Consider the following 26,418-nt stretch of genomic DNA (forward strand, 5'->3'; position numbering starts at 1 on the left):
GGTTGCAGTGCAGGTACGTGAGAATGAAACAGTCGCGAGGCTGTCAAACCAGTCCGCTCTGCAAAAGTAGTACCGCATATATACTTGGTGCTTTGTTCACACCGTTATGTCTTTTTATAGCTCATACCTAGTGCTTTAAATTTAAATATAACTCACATTCTTTTCTCTACTGGATTGTTTTATAACCTTCATATTTAACTAGGTATGCAGGAACCCATACTTCTGCATCGCTCGACCAAGATAACCAAAGTTCCTCCCCGAGACGGCTACAATTGGTGGGATCATTGTTACTGCTAAGAAACATTGATATGGTACGTTTCTCATTTCACCCACCATCTCACTCCTCATTACTTCAATCCTCAGCAGGTTTACGGGCTAATGGGAGACAGCTCGAAGGACAATTGTACAAGAAGCTTCATAATTAACTGCTACTAAAAGTTCTATCTGCTACGAAAACCGTGCATGGCCAGCAATTTAAGGAGATGTGGTTCAATGCTTAACCGACATGATGTGGCGAGAAATTGTGACAATATACACTCCTGAAAGGTTAACGGATTTACCAGAATATATTTTTTAAAGTATAATTTATTATACATAACATGTCAAAACAATATCGCATTCCGGGGCTAAATATTTCAATTGACACTTTAAATAAGGACCTAGCTGTGATCGTTCACTGTACTGGGTGATATTTATGTGATCCTGAGGGAAATAAACACACGGTTCGTTTTCGGGTTTATTCAAATCTATCGCCCCGTTGTCTGTTTAGCAAGTTCCTGTTCCAACTGTCCTCAAACTAAGCAACATGGTTAATCGTCTCAAAAGGCGGTTCAATGTTAACTACAGTCCCCTGGTCAAACAACCTGAGACTTTGCGCCTAACCCAAAGTTTCCGTGCGGTTCCCGGAGGTTGCAGGTAGTGGAAGCAGGTAGGGAGATTGACAAAACCCTCCGGGAACCGCACGGAAACCTTGGGTGGGGCACAAAGTCTCCAGAGGTTTCCGTTCAGGTTTCCTAAGTGGGACAGGGGCATTTAACTCACAAAAAAAAACCGGGAACTATTTTCCTGACAATACAGGTAATATCCATTTTTACATATATCAATTTATTGTAGAACTTAATCAATGTGATAATCACTATTTGAAATTGACGAACTTTTGGGCCATGCAGTCACAAGAGTTGAGCGCCCATTTACCAGTACAGAGAAAACCAGGTCAACAGAAGACTGGGCTTTTATCCTAGACATCTAGAAATATAAGGATCGAAGTTAAACAAAAATAAACCCATGGTTGAACTAAAGCATACCCAAAACCAAATTTTTATCAACTATCCCCCTCCCACGCCCAATTATCGTGAGATGTAAACACCTACAACACAACTACATTCAACAAGCAAAAACTCAAAATGTATTTGCTCTATCTTTACATTCCTTGAATTTGACCTTGCTGTTTTGGACTTTTAACTCAGCACTGTGCACTTTCTTCCAAATTCACTTTTAAGCCATTGTGTCCTTCCATTGATATTAGGGTTAGGGAACACCAGTGAATAGGTGAACTTTGAATTTCAATAATAGTAACAATGTTAGATTCTGATTGAATGTGAAATTTTGTATTATATTGGCCATATGTAGGATTATATTAAATTGCCCAAAATGTATTTAAACAATCTACATGAAAAATAATTTGAAAAACATTCCAATGCTGAAATAATTTCAGACAGATAAGGAATTGACCACTTTAACGACTCAAAGGGAAAACAAAGGAATGGTGAATATCTAGTAAGGGGTGAGAGGAGATGTAATGCCATAAGTTTGGCAGCTTATGGCAGTTGTTTCTTCATGCTCAAGTAGGGTACCATTGATATACAAAAGGTAATGGATAATTGGAGGCATTCCATTTTATTGTAGAAAAGGAGGGATCCAAGGCAACAGATACTTACTACTGGCAAGTTTAAAAATTATTTACAAAATATTACATATTTCAAGTACATTCTCAAAGTTACAACAGCATCTTGAGAATATGGGATTTGTATGAAATTTTAGCACTGAGATAAAATCATCTTATTGAATATCAGCAAGTGGAAGCAGCTTAATGACCTATGTTTTTCACACACTTGTTTAAAATACATTAGTAATTAAAAGAACTGATCTATGTATAGCAAAGAGTTTGAACAACAGGGAACAGGTGATAACAAAATTCAGTTGAGAAGGAGGAAGGAAACTAGGAGGCAGACAAAAATGCTGGAGAAACTCAGCAGGTGAGGCAGCATCTATGGAGAGAAGGAATAGATGACGTTTACTATTGTGGAACATTACTAAGAAAGGACTTGAGCACAGAATGAAACAGCAAATGTTGGGAATACAACACATTCTTCCAAAAATATTCTTACTATTGATGTATTTCCTCAAACAATATTTTCCTATATGAACCATATACATAATGCTCATACAACTAAATATACCAAGTTCCATGCATTACCACTTCCTTAAAAGATTGAGATTTGGTATGTGAGCAAATACTCTCTTGCACTCGATATATGTACTCTATACTCTTGAACTCTATATTTCACTGCTGTCATCAGGCAGAAGGTACAGGAGTCTGAAAACGATGACATCCAGGTTCAAGAACACCTTCATCCCAACAACCAGCAGGCTATTGCACACTACAAACTCCAACTAAACTTCAAACTACTGATTGTTTTGGTTACACTAGGGACTACAAGCTTTTGCTTTGTACTATATTGGGTTTATTAATGGAACTTTGTTTGTTTATTATGTTATCTATTGGGTATTGTGTTTATAAACCTTTTGTGCTGCTGCAAGTAAGATTTTTGTTCTGTTTTAGTATATGTGACAATTAAAGACTCTTAACAGTGATAGGACATACAAATAGGGCAAGGCAAAAAATAATCTCATTCTCATAACATTTTACTTCACTAAGGACATTTCTAGAATGAAGTATACTACCATCATGAGTGATAACGAAGTGAATACTTTCTCAACAACATTTGTGCATTGCCCGTGATAACCTGCAAACAAAAACCTGCATCCTCTGCTAAGGATGGCATAATAAACAGAAAGATTGACACGTTAAGAGCTTTGAAAAGCAAAAAAACTTTATTTTATTGCAGCGTATAGACATAGCAATTAACAAGTGGAAGATTCCAATGGAAGTTCAAAATTCCACAGCATTTCAGATACGATTCAACACGCTTAAAGAAATTAATTGTTAGATTATGTCCAGTCTAACTCCATGAAAACCTAAATTCTGAAGTATGAAATGATGTCCATGCAATGTTGAGGTACCATATGCATCCTTTGGTATTGTCATTAGAGAAAGAGGGTGTCTGTGGAAACATTAATGTACAAGTACAGGCATGTAGATTGCAGATCCCCTTTTGCCCAGGTTACATCCCCTTTCACAAATTTCAATTAATAAAGGATTGCTTTTCACAGTTAACCAGGGTCAGAAAAAGATATTTTACAGTTCAAAGCATTAAAAATTGTACAATTCTGAATCAAACCAAATAAGCGGTTACTGTTCTATAAAAAATACAGCATAATAAAGCTGCATATTCCCTGCTAAAATAACTTTGATGAATTTATCTGCACGGCTAAATTTGTCAACCAATGTGCTAGTTTAAAAATAAAATCAGTGCTAGGAAGTCGCTCACAGCCCAGCCTTCAACAAGGACAAAGGCACTTATGTGATGGCTTAACTTATCAAGCAGAGAGAATCAAGGCTGATTAGACAGACATCATTCTGCTGAACTTGCTCTGACCAAAGAAAATCCCAAGAAAATTATCCCCACTTTGAGGTAGTATTTTTTTCCCCCTGTAATGTTACACCAATAACATCAATCTGCATATCTAGACAAGCTCCTAGACTAAAACAAGCACAAACATTTTGAGGTTTGTATATCCTACACTTAAAGATTGGGGATGGGAAGTCAGCTACCCTGGATTAATTTGTCAATCTGTCCTCCACTCAAGCTCCACAGGCCAGAATGCCTATGTTCTTAACAAAATAATGACGAAGTGTCAAGTAAAAGACAAGAAATAATTTCAAAACTAAGGCATCACCGTCCATTGCCATATCCTGGGAACAGCTGGGTTAGAAGACTTTGCAAGCATTTGTTGACCACCATGCTGCAGTTCTTGCCAATATCATAACGGCAGGCAGGACAAGTGTACACGTCAGCCTTGAAGGAACGTTGTAAGCAGCTCTGGAGTTCGTGATAAAAACAAAAGAAAAACAAACGAGTTGAGAATTGTGTTGAAGGTAATTGCCTTATGAATTCTTATAAATAACGCTCAATCAGAATCACCAGCATTTTTAAATTTTAAGTCAATTTAATTACATGATCAAAGGGCTTTCATTACTGATGATCATAGTCTTGACAAGTCTGGAAACAATAACATGATTTCACTAGCACAGCAAGACACTTCAAAACTACTTATGTGAGGCACCCTCTTGAACTGTTGCGGTAAGGACTCTGCCGTTCAACTGTACTTCTAGCATAACCTTATTTCTGGTAAGGGCAGTACCGTCGGACAACAAATTCAAGGATTTAAATACATGCAACACTTGCAGATAACGCACTCACATGGAAACATTTATATTCTATTATTTACAGGGTTTAAATCCTGGAATTTGTGATCCAATAGTACTGGAATTGAGAAGTAGTGCCGCAGTAGTCTAGGTGAGTAAATTTAATGCATTTTGCAGATTAGAAACAATGTACCCACAGTATTTCTGGGAGTAAAGGTTTAGGTGTTTGCCATCGATTGCCATTCGAAACAACTGCTTTGCCTTGTATGGTACTGATTATTTCCCCAACTCTGACTGATCAGAGGACCTAATACTGAGAAACCTTTCTGGCAAGGTGACTGGTATTTCTGTCGAAGAAATCCATACATTTTAAAATAATTATGAATAAAGATAAGTCTGGGCCTTGATAATAATATTCTGGGACCCATTGCTCGTGGTAGGACAAGCAAATGTCAAATTGAAAAACACACTTTTAAAACATGAGATTAATGGCAATACATTTTATACAAGAATAATATTACAGGCTCTAGTCAGTCACCCACTTTAAGGGGCTAGCCATCATGTTCCTGATACTCAGTGCAAACTTGGACGCGCTCCATAGCCCAGCACCATATTCCTTTCCGTCTGGAGAAGGGACCCGACCTGAAACTTCACCTATCCATATTCTCCAGATATGCTGCCTGACCCGCTGAGTTACTCTAGCATTCTGTATCTATCTTTGTAATATAAACCAGCATCAGCAGTTCCTTTTTATCCTGTATTCTTTACTGTGTTATTTCTAAACATTTTATGTAAAGGTTCATATATATAGCTTCCAATATCAATTTCACAAAACAGCCTTGCACACAATTGTAAGTCTCGCTCAGAATCTCACTCATGAAAAACGTCCAAGATTGGCATATAACATTGGGAATAACCAAATATTAAAATATATCCGATGCAGTGAATCTATTATGAGAATTTCAGGTTAGGATTGATTTATCATACTTACTTTGCAGACATTGTGCTGACACTCTGTTGTAATTGGTTGGAATACCACCTCCTGGCAACAAATGCACAAGAATGTCTCCTCCAATTTTGACAGGAATTTCTGGAAAAAGAAATTTGAAAACCATTGCTATTTATTGGAAATTAAGATAATCTACACTGATAATCTACTTAGAGCTGACTATACAATCTGATCTAAATGTCTTTTAGTAGCCAATATCAAAACTTAAGTAAAATCAAGACAACTTTACATTTGAATTAGATACATGCTATAGAAGCCTGGAAAAAATAAATTCAATCCATACCGGCCCATCCTTAAGGGATAGAAGTGCTTCATCCCACACTTTCTTATTAACTTCATCATTGTTTATGAGTTTCTTCTGTTCTGCTGTCAACTTAAATGCTTCCACCTTTGATTTCTTTGGAGTGCTTTTTGGTGACTGAGTTGATGAAACTCTATCATCTGGGGTGGGAAAGTAGATTTAGAAAATTATGACACTGTACCAACAGGTCTAAAGTCAACAATCAGAAATGTCTTGCATTATTATTTAGAAAGCAACTTTTTATCTGCAAAGAATTTAGGAAGTTAGTAGTATTCGGCATATTTTTGAGGTGTTATTCACAAAATTAAAAGTGAACAAAATGTCAGCCGATACAAACAATTTATTAAATACTCGTGTTAAATGATCAAATACAGCAAGAGTACCAAAAAACTACACAAACATTTTAGGACATTTGTAGATCATGACACGTTTCTAGACCTCACTATCTCCATCGCAGGCGACAGACTTCTGACCGACATCTACTATAAACCCACCGACTCCCATGGCTATTTGGATTACACTTCTTGCCACCCTGCCTCCTGTAAGGACTCTTTCCCCATCTCCCAATTCCTCCGTCTATGCCGCATCAGGATGAGGTGTTCCAAACCAGGGCATCGGAGATGTCCTCATACTTCAGGGAACGGGGGTTCCCCTCTTCGACTATGGATGAGGCTCTCACCAGGGTCTCTTCTATACCCCGTAACTCCGCTCACGTCCCATTCCCCCCCACTCGTAGCAAGGGCAGAGTCCCCCTTGTCGTCACCTTCCATCCTACCAGCCGTCACATACAACAGATAATCCAACGGGATCCCACCACTGGCCACATCTTCCCATTAGCTTTCCGCAGAGACCTCTCCCTCTGTAACTCCCTGGCCAATTCTCCCCTTCCCACCCAAACCACCCCCTTCCCTGGTACTTTCCCTTGCAACCGCAAGAAATGCTACACTTGTCGCTTTACCTCCACCTTGACTCCATCCAAGGACCTAAGCAGTCTTTCCAGGTGCAGCAGAGGTTCACTTGTACCTCCTCCAACCTCACCTATTGCATCCACTGCTCTAGGTGTCAGCTGCTCTACATCAGTGAGACCAAGCGTAGGCTTGGTAATCGCTTCGCCCAACACCTCCGCTCAGTTCACAATAACCAACCTGATCTCCCGGTGGCTCAGCACTTCAACTACCCCGACCATTCCAAATCCGACCTTTGTTTTTGGCCTCCTCCATGGCCAGAGTGAGTCCCGCCGTAAATTGGAGGAGCAGCACCTACCCAAACGAAATATGAGCTTACACTCCAACGGTATGAACATTGACTTCTCCAATTTCAGGTAGTTCTTGCTTTCTCCCTCTTTCCCCTCCCCTTCCCAGCTCTCCCACAGCCCACTGTCTCCGCCTCTTCCTTTCTTCTTCCCGCCCCCCAATCCACTCATCAGTCTGAAGAAGGGTCTCGACCCGAAACATTACCCATTCCTTCGCTCCATAGATGCTGCCTCACCCGCTGAGTTTCTCCAGCATTTTTGTCTACCTATGACAGATACAATGTAAATTCTTTCTAATCTGCCATATCATGTACGGTGCACAACCCAACACAACAGCAGGTGAAAGGAACGACCTTGACTACAAAATTGTTCATTCAAAGTAGCTTATCACCAGCACCGTCTCAAGGAGAATCAGAAGTGTGCAATAAACATTGGCTTTTGGTATTGACAAAATTACAAAAAGAAAACTCGAATAATCCAACTGAAAAATACCAACAAATTTGTGATGCAATCTCAACGTGAATCTGCAGACCTGAATTTGATTTTCTTTTCCTTTTACTTGGTGTTGGCTCAGGATCTTCATCTCTCTTTTTGTTCTCCTTCTCTTTTTCTTTATTGGCGAGAGAATCAAGGTAACCTTCGGGATACTGTTACACAAAGTTTGTTGATGAAATATATTAATTAACTAAAGTGTTACAACTTTTGTCTGAGCCCATCTTTGCTGTAAAAGCCAGCTGAACAATACCCAATTAGTTATTTTTAGTCAAACATTATGAAAGATTACTGGACAAACCATGAAATATAAGATACCTGCATAGTCAATCCTAGCTTTTTCATTCTTTCTTTACCATCTTTGGTCCATGGAGCTGTCTCTTCATCATCCCGTTTCAACAAATATCTCCATACCAAGAAACCAGATTTTCCCTTCTCAGGCCAGTACTTCACCACCTAATTCAGAAATAAATTACAATTCAGCAGATTTACTTTCTCTTTTCATATTCTTCCCACACTGAAGTTTTTGAAATGTACCTCAAATTGCAATAGCTACAAAAAATTATCGATATTTGGGTTGGGTCCCGTCCCCTTAACGAGAAAGGGGGGGGGGGGGGGGGGGGGGGGGGAGGAGGTGGAGGGTGAGAGAGGAAGAAAGGGATGGGGGTGGAGGGGAAGTAGTGGGGGAGAGAGAGCACAGCGAGAGAGGAAGGGGGGGGGAGAGAGGATGGGGGGGAGAGAGAGGGGGGGGAGAGAAGAGGGGGGGAGAGAGAAGAGGGGGGGAGAGAGAGGGGGAGAGAGAGAAGAGGGGGGGGAGAGAGAGAAGAGGGGGGGAGAGAGAAGAGGGGGGGGGAGAGAAGAGGGGGGGGGAGAGAGAAGAGGGGGGGGGAGAGAGAGGGGGGGGAGAGAGAAGAGCGGGGAGAGAGAAGAGCGGGGAGAGAGAGCAGGGGGGAGAGAGAGCAGGGGGGAGAGAGAGCAGGGGGGAGAGAGGTGGAGGGGAGCCGGGCGAGCGAACGGGCTGCGAAAAGCGAGAGCTCTAGTACAGGGCCCGACTTTAGTACAAAGCTCTCGGGAGTTCTCGGAAAAGCCAAGCCTCGAAAACACACAAGTAAACACACAAATCCATACACAAATAAGTATATAGATGTTTGTGAATTTCAAATGAACATTACCTCAAATCCATAATAACTTGTATTTGAAACATATGCAACTCAAATCAATTCAATAACTTCTCTCCAACAGAACTAATGTTGAACAAAATGAATTTGAAAAAATCTTGGTACAAGAATGAGGAAGTCTTCCACGATCTATTTACACTTTCCCCCATAACCAGCCAGGTTGAAAGAATGCGAAAATAAAATTACTAGCATCAATACCTAGCTTTTCGTCTTCAAAATGTACTTAATGTATTTGTACTTGTGAAAATGTAAGCCTATTAGTATATTCATACCTTATAAATGCCATCATAACGGTTCCCTTCCTCTGGTGCAAACTTGCTGTGTTTACGACCTTTCGCACTTCTCACAACTCTGACCGATTTTCCAGCTCGCCAGTCTTTAGCATCAGCTCCCGCTTTGTCATTAATAGGAGCGTTACAGTTCAGAGCAAGAGCCCTGCAAAATAAATTTGTTTTTTGAGTTCCAATTTTCACAATGTATGCACTTGTATATAACTAGTAGTTAGAAAATAGAATTTTTCACCAAAAACTATATTTATAATAACTAGGTTTTACAATAACCAACTTACTTTGCAATAATGAAATTACGATGAGAAATGGATACAGACATTAAATCTAACGGTACAACAGTAGTTTCAAACATATCATCTCTCAAATAAAACCCATGCACTCCAGTCATAAGACAAAAGAGACTGCAGATGCTCGGATCTACATCAATAACCAAATGCTGAAAGAACTCAAAGGGTCAAGCAAGTTTAATTTATATATTTTGAGACTGATACAAAGTTTCAGGGCAAGACCCTGCCATCCAGAGAGAACAGTATAGATTTCCAGTGTGTAGCCGTACATAGGTGGGTAGTAGTGGTTGGTAGGTGATGGATAGATTAAATCAGGTGAGGGGAGAGGATGGTAGGGATGAGCAGATGGAGAGGAAAACTATGCAGACTTCCCCACATTCACCTGTCCACTGCAATTACTCCTCCCTTTGATCATCCGTTCCATCCCCCTATCTCCAATCTGGTTGCATTTCCCTGTCATCACATTCCAACCTGATTCAACCAATCAATTACCAGCCTCGGTCTGCATTTCCACGCCTTCATTCTACTATATGCTGATAATCTTTCCAGTTCTCTCCCAGTACTGAATCAGGATCTCAGACAAAAATGTTTACTTAATTCTGCTTTATCCACCGAGTTTTTCCAGCATTCTGATTTTGTTCTCCCCAGTCATCACATGAATATAAGAATCTGTTGAAACTCCCACGTGTAAATGATGTAGGATGTAAAGCTCAATTAACCATCAAAAAAGCAGAATCCATTATCAATACCTAATCCAGAACCAAAAATGCATGGGACATTATCCTTATGGTACATACGTTGATTGATTCAGATCATCTTAAAATGGCAGTAAAAATTAGTACCATCTCAGAGACTATACTTTCATCAATTTAACAACTAACCTGTTCATGTTGGTCAACTTCTGATCACACGATTGTTCTGCTGTGCGTTTGTTTCCAGAAAGATCACGACCGCCACTTCCAGTGTAGGTGAAGTCACTACCATGATCCTATAAGAGAAGCACAATACTAATCTTCAACTTTTCAACCGATGTGAATTCTAAGTAAGAGACAACATAACCTAGAACAATAGACATTTGTCTCATCAGGCTACCCTAGTCATGAGATGCATATAAGAATCTGAATCAACTCCAAAGTGTAAAGGATGTAAACCAAAATCTCAATTCTTTCTGCAAATAAGGAAAACATTTAAATTCAACATGTTCAATAATCTATAACCCCAACTTCATATTTTCCCACATAATTTTCAGTTTTCAAAAACATGCACTTGATATTGTGATTTTGTTTAATGTTTTTTTTTTAATTTTCTTCCATTTCAGTACCTCCAACCTTTTAATTGTTTAGACTTCATTGCCTCAGATACTCATTCGGAATATTCTAATCTTTCAAGGTGCATGGTTGAAGAGAAGATTTTCCCATTCAAATCAAATAATACTTCCCTCTAATTTAGTGCTCGATCTGTACTGCTTATAATGCTGTTCGCTTCACTGTCACACTTTGTTTCACTATTTCCTTTCTATAGCTCGGCAAGCTCGTAAACAGATTTCTAGTAATTGATTCAAGTAGTTTATAAAAATAATTAATTACTGGGGCCCACAGAAATTTGCAGCACCAGCAATCATGTCATGCCAAATTCAGTATACAAGTGTTACATCTGAGCCAATTTCCTATCCAATTCAATAATGCGCTTTAACTAAGTCTCTCATGCTGGTGTCCTGTAGATAACATACGCAGGTAACCTCATAAAGATGATTCCTCAACAAATTGTATCAAATGGCTGTGGGCCTGGGGCCGCTGGTGTCGTCGGTCACAGCCAGCGCAGACAAGAAGCACCAACTCCAGCCCAACCCCACTCCCCAACGGAGCACGGACCACCAGCCAATCCCACACACAAAGCGCTGCAGCAACTCGGCCTCTTCCCCGCGCCAGCTGCAAGCCTGGCCCGGCCCAACACCACCGGCCACCCCCGGATAGGGACGAGACACCCTGGAGGGGACGGGGATGGGGACGGCCCAACAGCAACTCAACAGACCTGGGCCCGACCACCGAATTCTCGCTCATTCACCAAAGCATAATAAAGCAATAAAAACTTAGCTTTTAACAAAGGAACAATTAATACAACTATTTCATAGTATGAAAGCAATATTTACTTACCTAGAAGAATCAAAGCTGGAAAAAACATAAGAAATGCAGGTCCACTGCTTTCCAGGGCTGTTTATGCATAGTGACCTTTGACCCGAGCATGCGCAGTCAGAATACTGAACTTGCTTATTAGCTACAGATAGGGTGATTGACTTGGTCACTCAAGAATTGACCGGGGGGGGGGGGGGGGGGGGGGGCTGTAATTTCTGCAAGGTGAAACCAAAATGTATAAAAATGGCCTTTAATAAAATCTGACAATGTGCACTTTAAACGCATGTGATTTTTTTCTATTACAAATCTCAAATTGTGGAGTACAGAGGCAAATAAATAAATGACTGGTCTATTTGTCCCAAACATTATGGAGGGCACTGTATATGTCTCTTCTCCCCTCATGGATAACTCCATGATCCATGGTGCCCCAGTTAAGCTGATCATCCTTCATATAGCCCCATACACGTCTGCACAGAGAGCAAGAATCTCAGACCTGCTTGACAAGCTCAACTCTGATTCTGTGAAATTAACCACCAAGATAACGGCATTTAAAGAATACAAATTTAGAGATAAACAGATTGACATTTGCAGCATTAATGAATAATATTGGTTACTCACCACATCATCCTCATAACCTCCTGCAAGCACAAGGGAATATGCTCCATCATTGCTCCGGCCATGAATTCCAGCGACATGTGGCCTATGAACTCCTGATTCACTCACCTTCAAATGGAATTAATTGGGGGGGACCCATTAACATGTGTATATCACAGGTAGTACAAGGACAAAGCTACTCGTATCTGTTCCAAATTAATCCATATAACTTCACCATAAATATCCAATCAAGAGATCTTGTGCTTAGTCAGAATACTATTCTGAAACATATGCAGGGTTTTTAGCCTCCACTTGAAAGCACTATTATGGGCCTGTTCCTCAGGCAATTTTTCAGGCGACTGTGAAGTCGTAACACGTCCCTGAAAAACCGGCGACTGGAGCAGCAACTGTCAGAGTGGAACACGCGCGTGCACACACACACACACACACAGCTTCCTTCACCAGCCAGTTATGCATGCAGGGGACAGGGAAAGCAGGAGGAGCGCTGTCTGAGTGAAATTCACAGTGCAAAGCCAATGTGATAAGACACACACCACGATGAACAGGAAGGTTGGCGCTGTAATTAAGACGGTGAAAGCACAGTGTAAGGGAAGGGTCACTTAAGTCATTTAAAAGGGGGGGGGGGGAAGAAAGAAGGGGTAGGGAGGAGTGGAGACAACTTTTAAGAAGCCAGAGATACACGGCTGTGAAGCTCGGCAGACATTAACATTACCGGTCAGTTATCCTTGGTTCTGAAAACTACTTACTTTTTTCCCCCAATGAGCCAAGGTCAGCACCGGCGACAACCTACGACCTCCTGGAGACCCACTACCACTGCACCTATGGCACGAGATTCTCGCTACTCTCCACCCACTACCCATCAATGAAGCCGTGACTAGATCCAAGAATGCGGGAACGACTCACGACCATGAAGGTGACTCCCCGGCAACCACCCGCGAACATGTGGCGACCGCATAGTCTCCTGCAGTCGCCTAAGTGGAACAGGCCCATTAGAAATTAAACCCTTTACACCATTTTGCGAACCAGATCCATCCTTGGGTCAGAAGCTTGGATAAATTTGATTCAAACCACTGTTTTCCTAATTTTTGGTGCATCACCTTCCTTTACATTGTTCAAGCTATATATAATAGTGTTATCAGAAGGTATTTTAACAGCACTTTCCATGAAAACGCTCAGGGTGTATTGGAGCCATTGGTATTTCAGAACTACCCAAGAAAGCATCTTTTATGGTGGAATTTTTGATTAACAAAACTAAGCTTTTGACTGTATTGCACCATCTTATTGTAGTAAAACTTCCGTTATCCAGCATCGCATCTGGATCAGCGTATAACAGGGGTTCCGGAATATAGGCTAGTATGTGGCTGGAGACGTGGATCAGGAATGTGGCCAGGACAGAGGCTAGGGTCCACAACGTGGGTAGGTTTGCAGTTGGAGCCCAGAGTTTGTATATTTTTCCACTAAACTCAATGGGTTCATTAGAAAATGTAAGAGACACAAAATGCTGGAGTAACTCAGCGGGACAGGCAGCATCCCTGGAGAGAAGGAATGGGTGACGTTACGGGTTGAGACCCTTCTTCAGACTTAATGAAATGTTTCACTTTAAAAGTTTACTTCCTCCTGTTCAAATACTAGCAACACAATACTACCAAAAGCCACAGCCACGTCTTGGTTATTTTATCCTATTAAAAAAAAGTAAATCCTATTATATTAGTATCAGTGCTTCCACACCTTAATAGACTCAAATTTCCTGGATTTGATGGTATTTCCTGAAATTTAAGCCTTCCTCAACTGCGCACACTTGGATACCCGGCCCACTGCGCAAGCGCAAGGAGATGGCGTCATTTTGCATCCTTACCGCATCACCGGCGCCATTTTCAATTGTGCGTGGCTGACGGGCCTCCCCCAACTGCCCAGGCGCAGATGGTCAAAAACAATTTCCCCCCCAAATCCTTTTGCGTCTCCCCGCGCGTGCGCAGTGGATCAGGTATCCGTGCGTGCGCAGTTGGGGCGGCAGTCGCACAAGTTCCGTTGGGGAAGGCTAACCGGGCCAGAAAATTTCCCGAAATTCACTTTCCCTAAATTACCCGAAGAGAACCAGAATTTCTCAAATTTCGGGTAATTTCCTTCAAAGTGGAAACACTGATTAGTACAAAATTGATTGCTATGAGCTCTTATAGAATTCTACTTAATTTCATCGCACCGGAATTATAAAGTTAACATACCTGGACTCTGAATTTCCACTGAGTTCCCACTGGAACACCTGGGATAGGCCCATAGTGATTAGAGGGTACAATTGTGCATTCTTTTGTGCGACCCACGCAGGCCATACCCTGGAATAAGGCACATTAAGAGAAATTAATGGCTGATAATGCACAACCTGGGAATTCCTGTTGTCTGAGCACAAAAAGGAACTAAGGGTGACAAAATATCTCAAGACATTGCTGGATGAGGTCTGGTTGTGATATTTATATGTACACATTACAAAACATGCAAATTAAGCAGTCAAATTCACATCATTTTCAGATTCCCAGTCTGTAGATTTCTATAGTGCTAGCAATTATGGTGTATACATGGTCAATTTATCCTGTGAACTACAACACCCAACACACAAATTTCTATGGGACACAAGGTGTCACTAACCTGGGTGTACTCAAGAGCCTTTGCCCCAGTATATAATTGCCACAGAAGGCAGTGGTGGCAAAGTCAATTGATATATTTAAGGCAGATAGATAGATTCTTAATTAGTATGGGTGTCAGAGGCTATGGAGAGAAGGCAGGAGAATGGGGTGAGGAGGGAGAGAGAGATCAGCCATGATTGGATGGCAGAGTAGACTTGATGGGCCGAATGGCCGGATTTGAGTTTAGGAGCAAGGAGGTCCTACTGCAGTTATACACGGCCCCGGTGGGATCGCACCTGGGAGTATTGTGTGCAATTTTGGTCTCCTAATTTGAGGAGAGACATTATTGCTATTGAGGGAGCGCAGTGTAGGTTCACCAGGTTAATTCCCAGGGTGACGGGGCTGACGTATGATGAAAGAATGGGTTGACTGGGCTTGTATTCCATGGAATTTAGAAGGATGAGAGGCAATCGTATAGAAACATAAAATTCTTAGCGGATTGGACAGGGTAGATGCAGGAAAAATATTCCCAATGTTGGGGGGAGTCCAGAACCAGGGGTCACAGTTTAAGAATAAGGGGTAGGCAATTTAGGACTGAGACGAGGAAAATCTTTTTCACCCGGAGAATTGTGAATCTGTGGAATTCTCTGCCACAGAAGGCATTGGAGGCCAATTCACTGAATGTTTTGAAGAGAGTTAGATTTAGCTCTTAGGGCTAAGGCAGTGGTTCTTAACCTGGGAGTCATGAAGGGGTTGTAAATAACATCAATTTGTTGAGCCCATTTTTAGGAACCTAACAAAGATACATACCACACACAGTATTTTATTCGTGAATTTGCGTACGTATACACAGGGCCTATGAGAGGAGGGTGCAGGGGATACATCGTACCCGGGCCCGGGAGCCGAAGCAGAGCGGCGGGAATTTCCTGTAATGGGTCTTCCCTGTACGAGGAGGGGGGCACTAGGACCCAGCAGAGTCATCACTACTGATGGATCTTCCCTATAGGAGGGGGGCACTAGGACCCAGCAGTCAGACCACGTGCTGTATGCATGGTGGAAGGGCCTGGTGCTGAGCCTGCAAGTCTGGTGAGGTGACGGCTCTGGCCCACCGGTGGAGAGGCGAGGGAGATGGTGTGAGTCAGCAGCTGCGGCTGTTTCAGTGGTCCGGGTTTGGGTGTGACAGTGTGTGAGTGTGTGTGTGTGTGTGTGTGTGTGTGTGTGAAGGTGCGCATGGGTGGGTGTGTGTGATTGTGGGTGTGAGTGTGGGTGAGTGGGTGTGTGTGTGTTAGTGGGAGGGTGAATTTTGTAAATGCAGTTAAAACCATTAGATCGGTTGAACGTTAACAGAGTATAGACTTGGTGACCTGTTTCCAAATGTTTGTGTTAGCTTAAGAATACTATTAACAATTCCAGCAACAGTAGCTTCTGCAGAGAGGTCATTTAGCAAACTCAAGCTGATTAAGAATTATTTAAGGTCTACAATGTCTCAGGAACGTCTTGTAGTTTTGGCCAGGCTAAATATTCAGTCAAAGTCAATTTTATTTGTCACATTCACCCGAAGGTGCAGTGAAATGAATTTGCTAGCAGCGATGCACTTAAAAAGAATACACAATAAAATTTAACACAAACATCCACCACAGCATTCTTCACTGTGGTGGAAGGCAACAAGGTTCAGCCAGTCCTCCTCCTTTAAAAAGCCAGATAAGAGCTCCTTCGTGAAGATGCGCAGCTCAAGAGTGATTTCATGGAACAAGAGCTCACCACGTTTTGGCTGAAAGTGAAGGACTGTCCTGTTCTTTCGAACAGGGCCCTGGCCATATTGGTCCAGTTCCCCTCAACTTATCGCCATGAGGCTGGAATCTCAGCCATGGTATCTCTGAAAACGAAGGTACGCAATAGGCTTGTGATTGATGCTGACATGAGGTGCTGCCTGTCGAGCATTCGTCCTCGTTTTGATTGCCTGATGGCTGCAAAGTAATTTCAGCCATCCCATTGACTGAGCATTGGCAGACATGTTTTAATAAATCGGGCTGGCTTTTTTTCCAATTTTTGTTTCGGGGGTCGCGGTACTGACCAAGAATGTCTGAAGGGGTCGTGGGGCCAAAAAGGTTAAGAACCACTGGGCTAAGGGAATCAAGGGACATGGGGAAAAAGCCAGAACGGGGTACTGATTTTGGACGATCCGCCATGATCATATTGAATGGCGGTGCTGGCTCAAAGGGCTGAATAGCGCCAATTTTCTGTTTCTATAACTTGCTTCCAACTTTACAACTCCGATTCAACTGCAAAAACAGCTTAATGGAGCAGTGTATTTCCCAACCCTCCCAGCCCCAACCTTGTTAAAACTGTATGCAACATTTAAAATATTATTCCAGACACGTGTCCCAGAACCACTAAGTAAATCCAACTTGCTATAGGCTCACCTTTCCCCAGTCTCTCTGGCAGGCAGAATTAGCAGAAGCCATCTTAGCCTTCTTTTTACTTTCTTTTAGTTTTTCACCAGCCAGCACCACTTCATTTGCATCAATCTTACATAGAGGACAATACCTGTAAACACCCACACGCGTAAATTAGTTACAATCAACCAATAGTTTAAGTGGAGAGTAAAAGGAGCAAAATACAAGCAATAAAAAACTCTCAAATGTATCACTTCCCACCTCTCCTCACCAGTGCTGTAACATTATTTAACAACACATTTCCAACCTTGATCCGGAGTTCAAATAAACAAGCTCATTAGAAGGGTATAATAGAAACCTTTCACTCTGCAACCAATAGGAAACTTAAGAGGATTTCCCAGATGTATCACTCAATGAAAAAAACCCACATTTATTTGCTTAATGAAATGTTACATCTCAAATACATTTAATACATATGAGGATCAACAGGATTGCTTACTTTATTTCCAATAATTAGTTTCCTGGCCATAAGTAAACATTTTATTTGCAATGTGGCAAGTATCTCTTCATTAACTACGCTGGGCATAATTCAAATTAATAGGAAACAATTCTTCTACTCTTGAGCATATTGTAGATTAGCATGCTTTACATTTAGTGCAAAACTCCTGTTTTACTAAGTGTAACAAAATCCCACAACATACTATTTTCTGGTTGACCTGCCTCCTCAGTGCTTTGGACATAGCCACAAACTAGCAGGCAGTAACAACGTGCAGCATGGAGGAATTAGCAGCAACCTCTCTAGTGCCCTCTATCTGTAGGTGCTGCAGAAAGTTGCTATGCTAAAACTCTCATCTTGTTTGTTTGTATGTGTGCATGAGATCCCAAAACCCCCTCACGATAGTGCAACAATTTTTTGCCACCATACTCACCATTGTCCTCGGATGTGCAGTACCAAGTTTTGTTCGGATTGATGTTATATTTTACAAGCTATTGACATTTTAAACTTTACAAAAATCACTTTTCAAACCATTTTTCCACTAGCCCTGCCCGTCAGACGCGTTCGACATCACATTGGGAACTCAAATATCCCCTTTTTTTTTTTTAATCGCCATTTTCATTGACATTGATTTTATTCTAAAGAAAACCCTTTTAATCAAATTCTTCCGTTTTCATTAACAGCTAACATTGTCTTTAGGTTATTTTAAAGAAAACACACGATTTTCATGGAGGATTTATTTTTTATTTAAAACATTCGCAATTTTCATTGTGAGGGGGTGGGTAAGGGGAGGAGAGGAGTGGAGGAGCAGGGTGATAGAGGGAGAGGGGGGTAGGGAGGGAAAAGTGTGAGAGTGGGGAGGAGGGGGGCTTAGAGGGAGAGGAGGGGGATAGGGAGGGGAGAAGGGTTATGGAGGGAGGGAGGAAAGGAGTGACATGGTAGGGGAAAGGAGAGAGAGGGAGAAGAGGAGAGGGAGGGAATGCTGGGAAATGGAGGAGGATAGGGGTAGGAAGAGGGATGGCGAAGTAATGGAGGAGGGGAGGGGGAAGAGGGAGGACAGGAGGAAGGGGCGGAAGCAGAGATAGGTTGGTGGAGGGTGGGGAGAGGGAGGATAATGGAGATGGGGAACAGGGGACTGAAGAGGGAGAGTGAGATGCGTTCATAATGATCTTATATTTTACAGGCTACTGCCATTTTGAACTATAAAAACGTCGCTGTCGCGCATCTATTTGCCGGCTGCGCCTGCGCAGTTGGGGGAGGGTTGCCATGACTCACGTCACAACGGGGATCTCTGGCGTCACAACGGGAACCCGTCAGCCACGCCCGCAGTTTGGGGCTATGGGTCAGTGGTGGAATATTGCCTTGGGGGACAGGCCCAATGGGTCTGCACCTGGTCTAGTTCTTATTAAAAAGCACATGTTCTTTTTAACAACCCAGAGGAGTAAAGGTTTTCAAATGTGTTTTGGTACCATCTTATGGGTCTTTGCAGTGTGCCAAGTGACCACACAGTTTATATAGCTACAATGTCATCAATTAAGTATTTCATTCAGCCTTATCAGTATCTTGATCTATTCTACAACGTAATTTATAACTTCATGCAGCAAACATTAGAAAGATGAATTAGTCTTGTAAACATTCAATACAAATAGTAATTCTTGCCTTGCTTTACAAACTAAAAAAAATATAAAGCTTAATCCAACGTACCAATCATCAACTTCCGGTATGCTGGTAAGAGGAGGATTCAAGCAGTAGGTATGGTAGGCCATATCACACTCATCACACATCAGTTGCTTCTCTGGGTCCCCCTTTCCACCACATACGTGACAGGCACAATGCTTGCAGTCTTTGTTAGGATTATCTTTGCAATGTTTGCATTCAGGTCCATTCTGTCCTGAAGACAATAAAACATACCAAACTTGTAATTTAACACAAAGTACTGGGATAAAATACAATCAATTGTTAGGGAAGCTGAGAAAAAGAGCAGTTGAGCAAAATAGAATGATGCTGCAGTTACAAAAGCTAAAGTTGCACTCTTTCTTATATTCAGTGCCAGGATACCAAAAATGTGATTACAACACCAACCAAGCAAGTAACAGAACCTTACTTTTCATGGGACTTTCAGATGCATCCACTCCAACACTTCCTGGCTCTTCAATCTTATAGACTTCATCCACTAATGAGATTTTACAATCATTCAAAGAATCACCAGCATCCCTATAGCAACAAAGAATAAAAATCATAACAATCAAAATGACTCCACCATAAGGACACAAAGTGCTAGAGTAACTCAGGTCAGGCAGCTTCTCTGGAGAACATGGGTAGGTGACATTTTGGGAAGTTTGCCCATCACATTGTACAAGATAAATAATATGAGCTATGGAGAAAAGAATAGGAAAACTCTTGAGATGGGATGGGAAAACTGACTAGATATTAAAATTTAGCTGGCCTTCAATATTTTTTGGTTCTATTCTGATTTGTAGAAATGGTCTACTTAAATATGGGTCCAACCAAATCTATTGCTATCAACAAAATATACAAAACTCAAACAATCAGAGCATGAGATTACATAGTACCACACCGTTATTCCTTAACTGGACCTGCCCCGTTAAAGGAATGGAAGACATTTTTAAAAATATTTCTAAAATTACAGAATGAACATACAGCACAAGGACCAGAGTATATGGCAGAAATCAAAGTCTTCAAGGTTCGCTGAAAGGCACACCAGAGCCCCAGAGTTTTACTTTGTGAAGAGTCAAAAATCTCCAAAACAGATGCATCCCATACTAGTTTCTAAAATCAACAATTTAGCAGTAATCTAATTTCAGAAGCATTCAGTTTAAAAAACACATTCAATGCTAATATCCTCACCCCAAAATAATTTTTGCATAGATCTCTTTAATAGTTCTGGTCTCCCTCTTCCGTAGAATTTCAGCATCATACCAGAATCCTCGCTCTTTAGGTTCATCCGGATTATAGTTCACCATCGCCACATGTCCAACATGCAGTTGGTGCCATTGCAAGACTGTCCTCGCTCGCGGCCTGATATCTTTCCATCGCAATTGTACAACACCATTTTCAGGGTAACTTGGCAGTCAAACAAATAAATTTCAATGTTACAAATTTAACATTAAGCAATGAATATATATGTGTATCAGTTTAAGACAAATTTACGTGACAGCAGTTAACGTACAGACATTTATCCTAGCAGAGGTGAAGTCGTTTTAATCACCTTATTAGATTGAGGAAAAAGTACTACACTTCTGATCCCTTCAATCATCTCCACAACTTCTTAAATTTCTCTGGGGTTTTCAAACTGTTTTTTCAATTTGCAGGAAAATGCATAATTTTTTTAATTAGATGGAATGTCTCCAAATTGTGACACAAAGGCATTCTATTTGACTACATCTCAATTCCACCATTTTTGTCACATAATGCAAATAAAGTCAAATAGAGAAGTTTGGATTACATTTCTCCTTCCCTCAGTTAATGTTCAAATAGCAAGCAAAAATGTATTCCTAAAATTACGTAACACGTCCAAATTAAAGGGTTAAGTCCATTAAATGGCCTATTTACATACTCTTCATATTTAATGTGATAAATCACGTCTTCATTGGCAATCTTGGTTTCGGTAGTTTTGCTTGAATGTGCAGATTCTTCACCCACAGCTTTGCTTGCACTTCCATCCTGCGTCACATTGATAACCACTGCTTCAAACCAAGCACCCATGTGCATGTCCCGGGCATCAATCAATTCATTTATCTAAAAAAAAGACAATAATTCAAAATGTTTTCCTATTCCATAGTATTTGACTTCCTCTAACATCAGCAAGGTAGCAAGCCATCATACTGAAGATAAGAATTTCAAGACTTATACACAATGAAACGGGTCAAACAATATGACAAACATTCAAGTCTCTCCAATATCAAAACGCATATTAAAACATCTCAAGAACAGCACAGCAGAAAAATCATGTTTGATTATATTTGTAATAATGTTGGATGATGCCTAGTCTTTATGCAATGAACCATACACAATTTGCAAAAGCAAATTGCAAGGAAATAAAAGGTTTGGCAGCAATCACATTGTATGGAGATTCCCCAACTTTTGACACCAATAATATTGAAACATCATTTGGGGATACATTTACGTGTGCAACAAAAAAACGTTACTGTAAGTATATTGAGATTGAATATGACGTAGACAAATCCAATGACTCAACATTGATGGGTATTTTCCTGAACCAGCAAATGGCACAAGCTTAACACCATCAAATGTTCCCATCTTGATATTAATCGTTATTCTCCTCAAAGCATGCATGCAGACCAGGGGATAGGGGGGGGGGGGGGGAGACAAAGGGTTTAAATTATACACACCATCAATGACAAACCCAAAATGTTTTCATTATCACCAATAACTTAATTCCCATTATTCATTTTGGTTGATTTTCCAGAACTGGGAGTCACTGGCAAGCCCAGCATATATTATCCATTCACAATTCCCCTCAAGATGGTAGGAGTGAGCCACTTTCATAAAACACGGCGGTCTGGGGGAGTGATACCAGCTAGTAGGTAAACCTATGAAGTGCATTGAAAGGCTGGTCATGGCTCAAATCAACTCCAGCCTTCCAGAATGCCTTGATCCACTGTAATTTGCTTATCGCCAGATGTCCACAACAGACTCCATGTCCCTGGACCCACACTCATGCCTGGATTATCTGGATAACTGACACCCATGTCAGAATCCTAATTATTGACTATAGCTCTGCACAAAAAACACCATAATTCCAACCAAACTTCTCAACCGAAGACTCAGCAACTCCCCCCACAACAGGATCAATTTCCTAACCCATAGATCCCAATAAGTGAAGATAGGTGACAAAACATCCTCTGCAAATATTCTCAACACTGGAATTATGCAAGTGCATTCTCAGTCCCCTATTATACTCTCATGACTCCATTTGCAGATGACACCAGCATAGTGGCCCAAATCTCAAGTAATTATAAAATCGAGTAAAGGAAGGAAATTGAAAACCAAGTAGAGTGGTGTTATTAACCCCTCCTACAATTACAGCAAAAAAAGAAGTTGGTCATCAACATCAAGAAGTGGGTGGAGTATATGACCCATTCCGTAACAATCATGGTTGGCCAATTGTTCTGCCCAAAGCTGCTAGAAAATTTTGATCACAGCCTTGTCCATCATGCAAACTAACTCCATCCCCCTCAAATCGACGCAATATTTTCTTACCACTGCTACAGGAAAGCACTAAAAATCTCAAAGACCCCCCATACTCCGGTCATTCTTCACTCGTCTCCCATCAGGCAACGGTGAGCAAAAGAATATCAAATGGAATTCAATGAAAAATGTGAGGTGCTGCACGACATGCAAACAAGGGTAGCCCGTGCTGTAGAATAGAGTGGATCTAGCAGTACAATTGCATTGCTCCATAAAAGTGGCGATTCAGGTGGACATGCTGGTGAAGGCGGGAGACATGCTTGCCTTCAAATGGAATGGGTACAGAGTACAAAAGCTGGCATATCATGATAGAACGGTTCAAGTCAATGGTGAGACCACACTTATGTGTACTGTGCATCACTGTAACTGATTGGCATAGCAATCCAATGCTCACCTTGTATAAGCCAAACCCTGGGTCAACAAGGTCAGAATGTCCTGAAGTTACAGCTTGGCTTTCCAGCTCCATAGCAGCCTCACCATTATTAGAACTCTTATCTGATTCACTCTGTGCAGATCCACATCCGGAATCTGTGTCAGACAGCTCTGCCTCTTTTTCTTTTCTGGTTTTGCCCTTCTGTTCAACTTGATCAACCTGGCGAATAAGCAGCTGGATTATGTCATTTAGCCCCACATTATAGTCAAAAAGTGAATGATCATCTTCCATCTGAAAAAAAAAGGACAATAAAGTTAGACAGCTGCTAAAGAACCATCTGCATCAATATATGCTAGCTAAATCTAGTGGTCGTTTTTGTTTGATGATTATCAGCAAACTGTGGTCATAATACAGTAATCAAAAAAGAGAAAACATTTCACCCACTTTCAATTTGAAAATGCAATTACACTGCAGAAATACTGGCCCTCCCCACCCAAATAATAACCTAATCTTAAAATGCAAGGAGGGAAAGACACCACAGCACAACATCTTAAATATATACGTTAATACACACAGCCCGATCAATTAATTCAATTAATCTGGATTTTACAATGAATCAGCAACAGCAAGGGTGAAACTACCTGTCATAAAAACCCTTGCTTCACTGTGCAATTCAAGTTGCAAGGAAACTAGGAGTTTAAATATACATTCATTAAGCAATGTAGAATTAACAAGTCATGGGGTAACTCTGGGTCAGGCAACATCTCTGTAGAACATGGATAGATGTTTTGCGTGGCGACTCTTTGGGGTCAGTTTGCAGAAAGGTCCTGACCCAAAATGTTGCCTATCCACATTCTTCAGAGATGCTGCCTGATTTGAGTTACTCCTGCACTATGTGTCTTTCTTTTTTGTAAACCAGCACCTGCAGTTCCTTGTGTCTCCAAAATTAATAATAGTCTCAGTCATGGAAACTGCAAAATTACCGGATTGAATTAAAGATCTGTTTGATGTAAAGAAAATCAGTCACCCATTGTGCAACTTCAGATTGGTCATTTCAAATAGTCCAGCAAGCCATTCACATTGTCATACAGTGGGGAAACGCTCTTCAGCCCAACTTGCCCACACCGACTACAAATATCCATAAAAAGACAATTAAAAACGACTAACCATCAGGCATTGACTGGATTTGCCATTTGACAAAGCAAATTTTTTAATGGTCTTTATGTCAGTTAGACAGTAACTAGATTGGAAGAGCGGGCCAACATACAAGTGAAGCAACAGCCCAACAGTTAAAACCCCATGTAATCCCAGGATATGTGGCCAGTTCCACCAGCCATAAGACCCATTTTAGATTTAGACTCGTTTAAAAAATTGGACTGCAAATATCTTGAATAAACTATAGGCATAAAAAGCTGGAGTAAACCAGTGGGTCAGGCAGAATCTCTGGAGAAAATGAATAGGTGGCATTTCGGGTAGAGAAACTAAAGTTGTGCAGAATTAGACTACTTCATAATGCATGCTGCTTTGTAACCAAATTCAATCGACTCCATAGCCTTTTATTGTAAAAAGGCTGATGTGTAAAATTGAAAGTTATCTGAATCATGCAAGATTACTTTTCCCTATTGGTACAAAGACTTTAAACGGTAACTTTACTTTATACTGAAAAGAGTCTTGTCTTTATGCTGAATCCCTCAGAGTATTTCTTCCCCCTCTTTTAACCAGGTGTCCCCAGCTACTCCCCACCTCCCTCCTCCTCATGTTTCCCCCCCCCCCCTCTCTGAACACCCACCATCCCTCAACTGCGCCTCCAGCTACTCACCTACCCTCCTCCGACCCTAACCCCCACCCATGTTATGTCTTCACAATCCTCCCCGACCTCCCACTTTCCGATACAGAAAGGACTGTTCTAAGCAGAGGCCTCACTTTAGTTTCCCTCCGCCCCCACCTCAACGAGTTCCAGGTCCACCACAACGTAGAGCTTTTCCGTCGCCTCCATGCCTTTTTCTATAAGAAGGAGTCCTCACCACCCAGTGAAGACCCCTTCTCCCATCTCCACCGGTCCCCCTAATATCGTAGTCACTGCCTCAAAAAGGCTGGCAGCATCATCAAGGACCCACACCATCCTGTCCACACACTCATCTCCCCACTACCTTCAGGTAGAAGGTACAGGAGTCTGAAGACTACAACGTCCAGGTTCAGAAATAGCTGCTTCCCCACAGCCATCAGGCTATTAAACTCAACCTAATCAAATCTCTGAACATTAATAGACCATTACCTGTTTATTTGCACTTTATCTGCTTATTTATTGATGTGTGTATATATTTATATAATGGTATATGGACACACTGATATGTTCTGTATTCATGCCTACTATATTCTGTTGTGCTGAAGCAAAGCAAGAATTTCATTGTCCTATCTGGGACACATGACAGTAAACTCTCTTGACTTGACTCTTGGACTCTCCCGGATGGCCCTCTACCCTCTTAGACTTTTTTATTTCCAACTGCCGGTGTGACATCAACTATCTCAACTTTTCCACTAACCTCTCCCCAACTTTAATCTCACACGCCATTTCAGATTTAATTACTTCCAGCTGTTTGCCCTCCAAAGCCTCCAACCTTATCGTTCCACAGCTCAGCATGGCCCGATTTTATCTTCTCCCCAGAATCCACAAACAGAACTGCTTGTTTCTGCTTGTTCATGTCCCACTGAATTAATTTCCACACACCTCCACTCCATCCTGTCCCCCGGTCCAATCCCTCCCTACCTATGTCCAAGAGACCTCATACGCCCTTCGTCTCTTCAAAAACTTCAGTTTTCCAGGCCCCCACTACCTCATCTTTACTATGGATGTTCAGTCACTCTGCACCTCCATCCCCCACCAGGTAGGTCTTAAAGCCCTCCATTTCTTCCTCGACCGCAGAACCAGCCATTTTCCGTTCACTAACTCTCCTCCGCCTAGCAGAGCTGGTCCTTACTTTTAACAACTTCTCATTCGACTCCTCCCACTTCCTCCAAATCCAAGGTGTAGCTATGGGCACTCGCATGGGCCCCAGCTATGCCTGCCTCTTTGTAGGGTATGTCGAACAATCACTGTTCCAGTCATACACTGGCCCTATCCCCGAACTCTACCGCCGCTACATTGATGACTGCGTCGGTGCTACCTTCTGCACCCATGTAGAACTCACTGATTTCATT

At 41.5% G+C, this 26,418-nt stretch overlaps 1 protein-coding gene and 1 long non-coding RNA gene across 7 annotated transcripts in view; one reads left to right on the forward strand and one right to left on the reverse strand.

Annotated features, from left to right (window-relative positions):
• The first annotated feature begins 7 nt into the window (after nucleotides 1–7).
• Nucleotides 8–18,895, forward strand: LOC116989344. 6 transcript variants are annotated; one of them, XR_004416219.1, is made up of 4 exons: nucleotides 30–311; nucleotides 4,635–4,700; nucleotides 12,869–13,018; nucleotides 18,799–18,895. It is a non-coding gene; the product is annotated as an uncharacterized LOC116989344 (long non-coding RNA). The 6 variants fall into 6 exon arrangements; XR_004416216.1 differs by lacking the exons at nucleotides 12,869–13,018; nucleotides 18,799–18,895 and adding an exon at nucleotides 8,846–9,295 and having other exon boundaries at nucleotides 8–311; XR_004416221.1 differs by lacking the exon at nucleotides 12,869–13,018.
• Nucleotides 3,092–26,418, reverse strand: part of uhrf1 (ubiquitin like with PHD and ring finger domains 1) — a 29,663-nt gene continuing 6,336 nt past the window's right edge. The window contains exons 2-16 of the mRNA XM_033046661.1: nucleotides 23,242–23,511; nucleotides 21,193–21,374; nucleotides 20,484–20,699; nucleotides 19,720–19,829; nucleotides 19,320–19,506; nucleotides 17,147–17,270; nucleotides 14,328–14,435; nucleotides 12,109–12,213; nucleotides 10,240–10,346; nucleotides 9,054–9,216; nucleotides 7,922–8,059; nucleotides 7,644–7,758; nucleotides 5,842–5,999; nucleotides 5,541–5,639; nucleotides 3,092–4,223 (exon numbers count right to left, since the gene is read on the reverse strand). Of these exons, the coding sequence (XP_032902552.1) occupies nucleotides 4,077–4,223; nucleotides 5,541–5,639; nucleotides 5,842–5,999; nucleotides 7,644–7,758; nucleotides 7,922–8,059; nucleotides 9,054–9,216; nucleotides 10,240–10,346; nucleotides 12,109–12,213; nucleotides 14,328–14,435; nucleotides 17,147–17,270; nucleotides 19,320–19,506; nucleotides 19,720–19,829; nucleotides 20,484–20,699; nucleotides 21,193–21,374; nucleotides 23,242–23,511 (2,229 nt within the window). The 3' untranslated portion in view covers nucleotides 3,092–4,076. The remainder of the gene's footprint in view (nucleotides 4,224–5,540; nucleotides 5,640–5,841; nucleotides 6,000–7,643; nucleotides 7,759–7,921; nucleotides 8,060–9,053; nucleotides 9,217–10,239; nucleotides 10,347–12,108; nucleotides 12,214–14,327; nucleotides 14,436–17,146; nucleotides 17,271–19,319; nucleotides 19,507–19,719; nucleotides 19,830–20,483; nucleotides 20,700–21,192; nucleotides 21,375–23,241; nucleotides 23,512–26,418) is intronic.

Source organism: Amblyraja radiata, chromosome 29, assembly GCF_010909765.2.
Source record: "Amblyraja radiata isolate CabotCenter1 chromosome 29, sAmbRad1.1.pri, whole genome shotgun sequence".
Taxonomy (NCBI): domain Eukaryota; kingdom Metazoa; phylum Chordata; class Chondrichthyes; order Rajiformes; family Rajidae; genus Amblyraja; species Amblyraja radiata.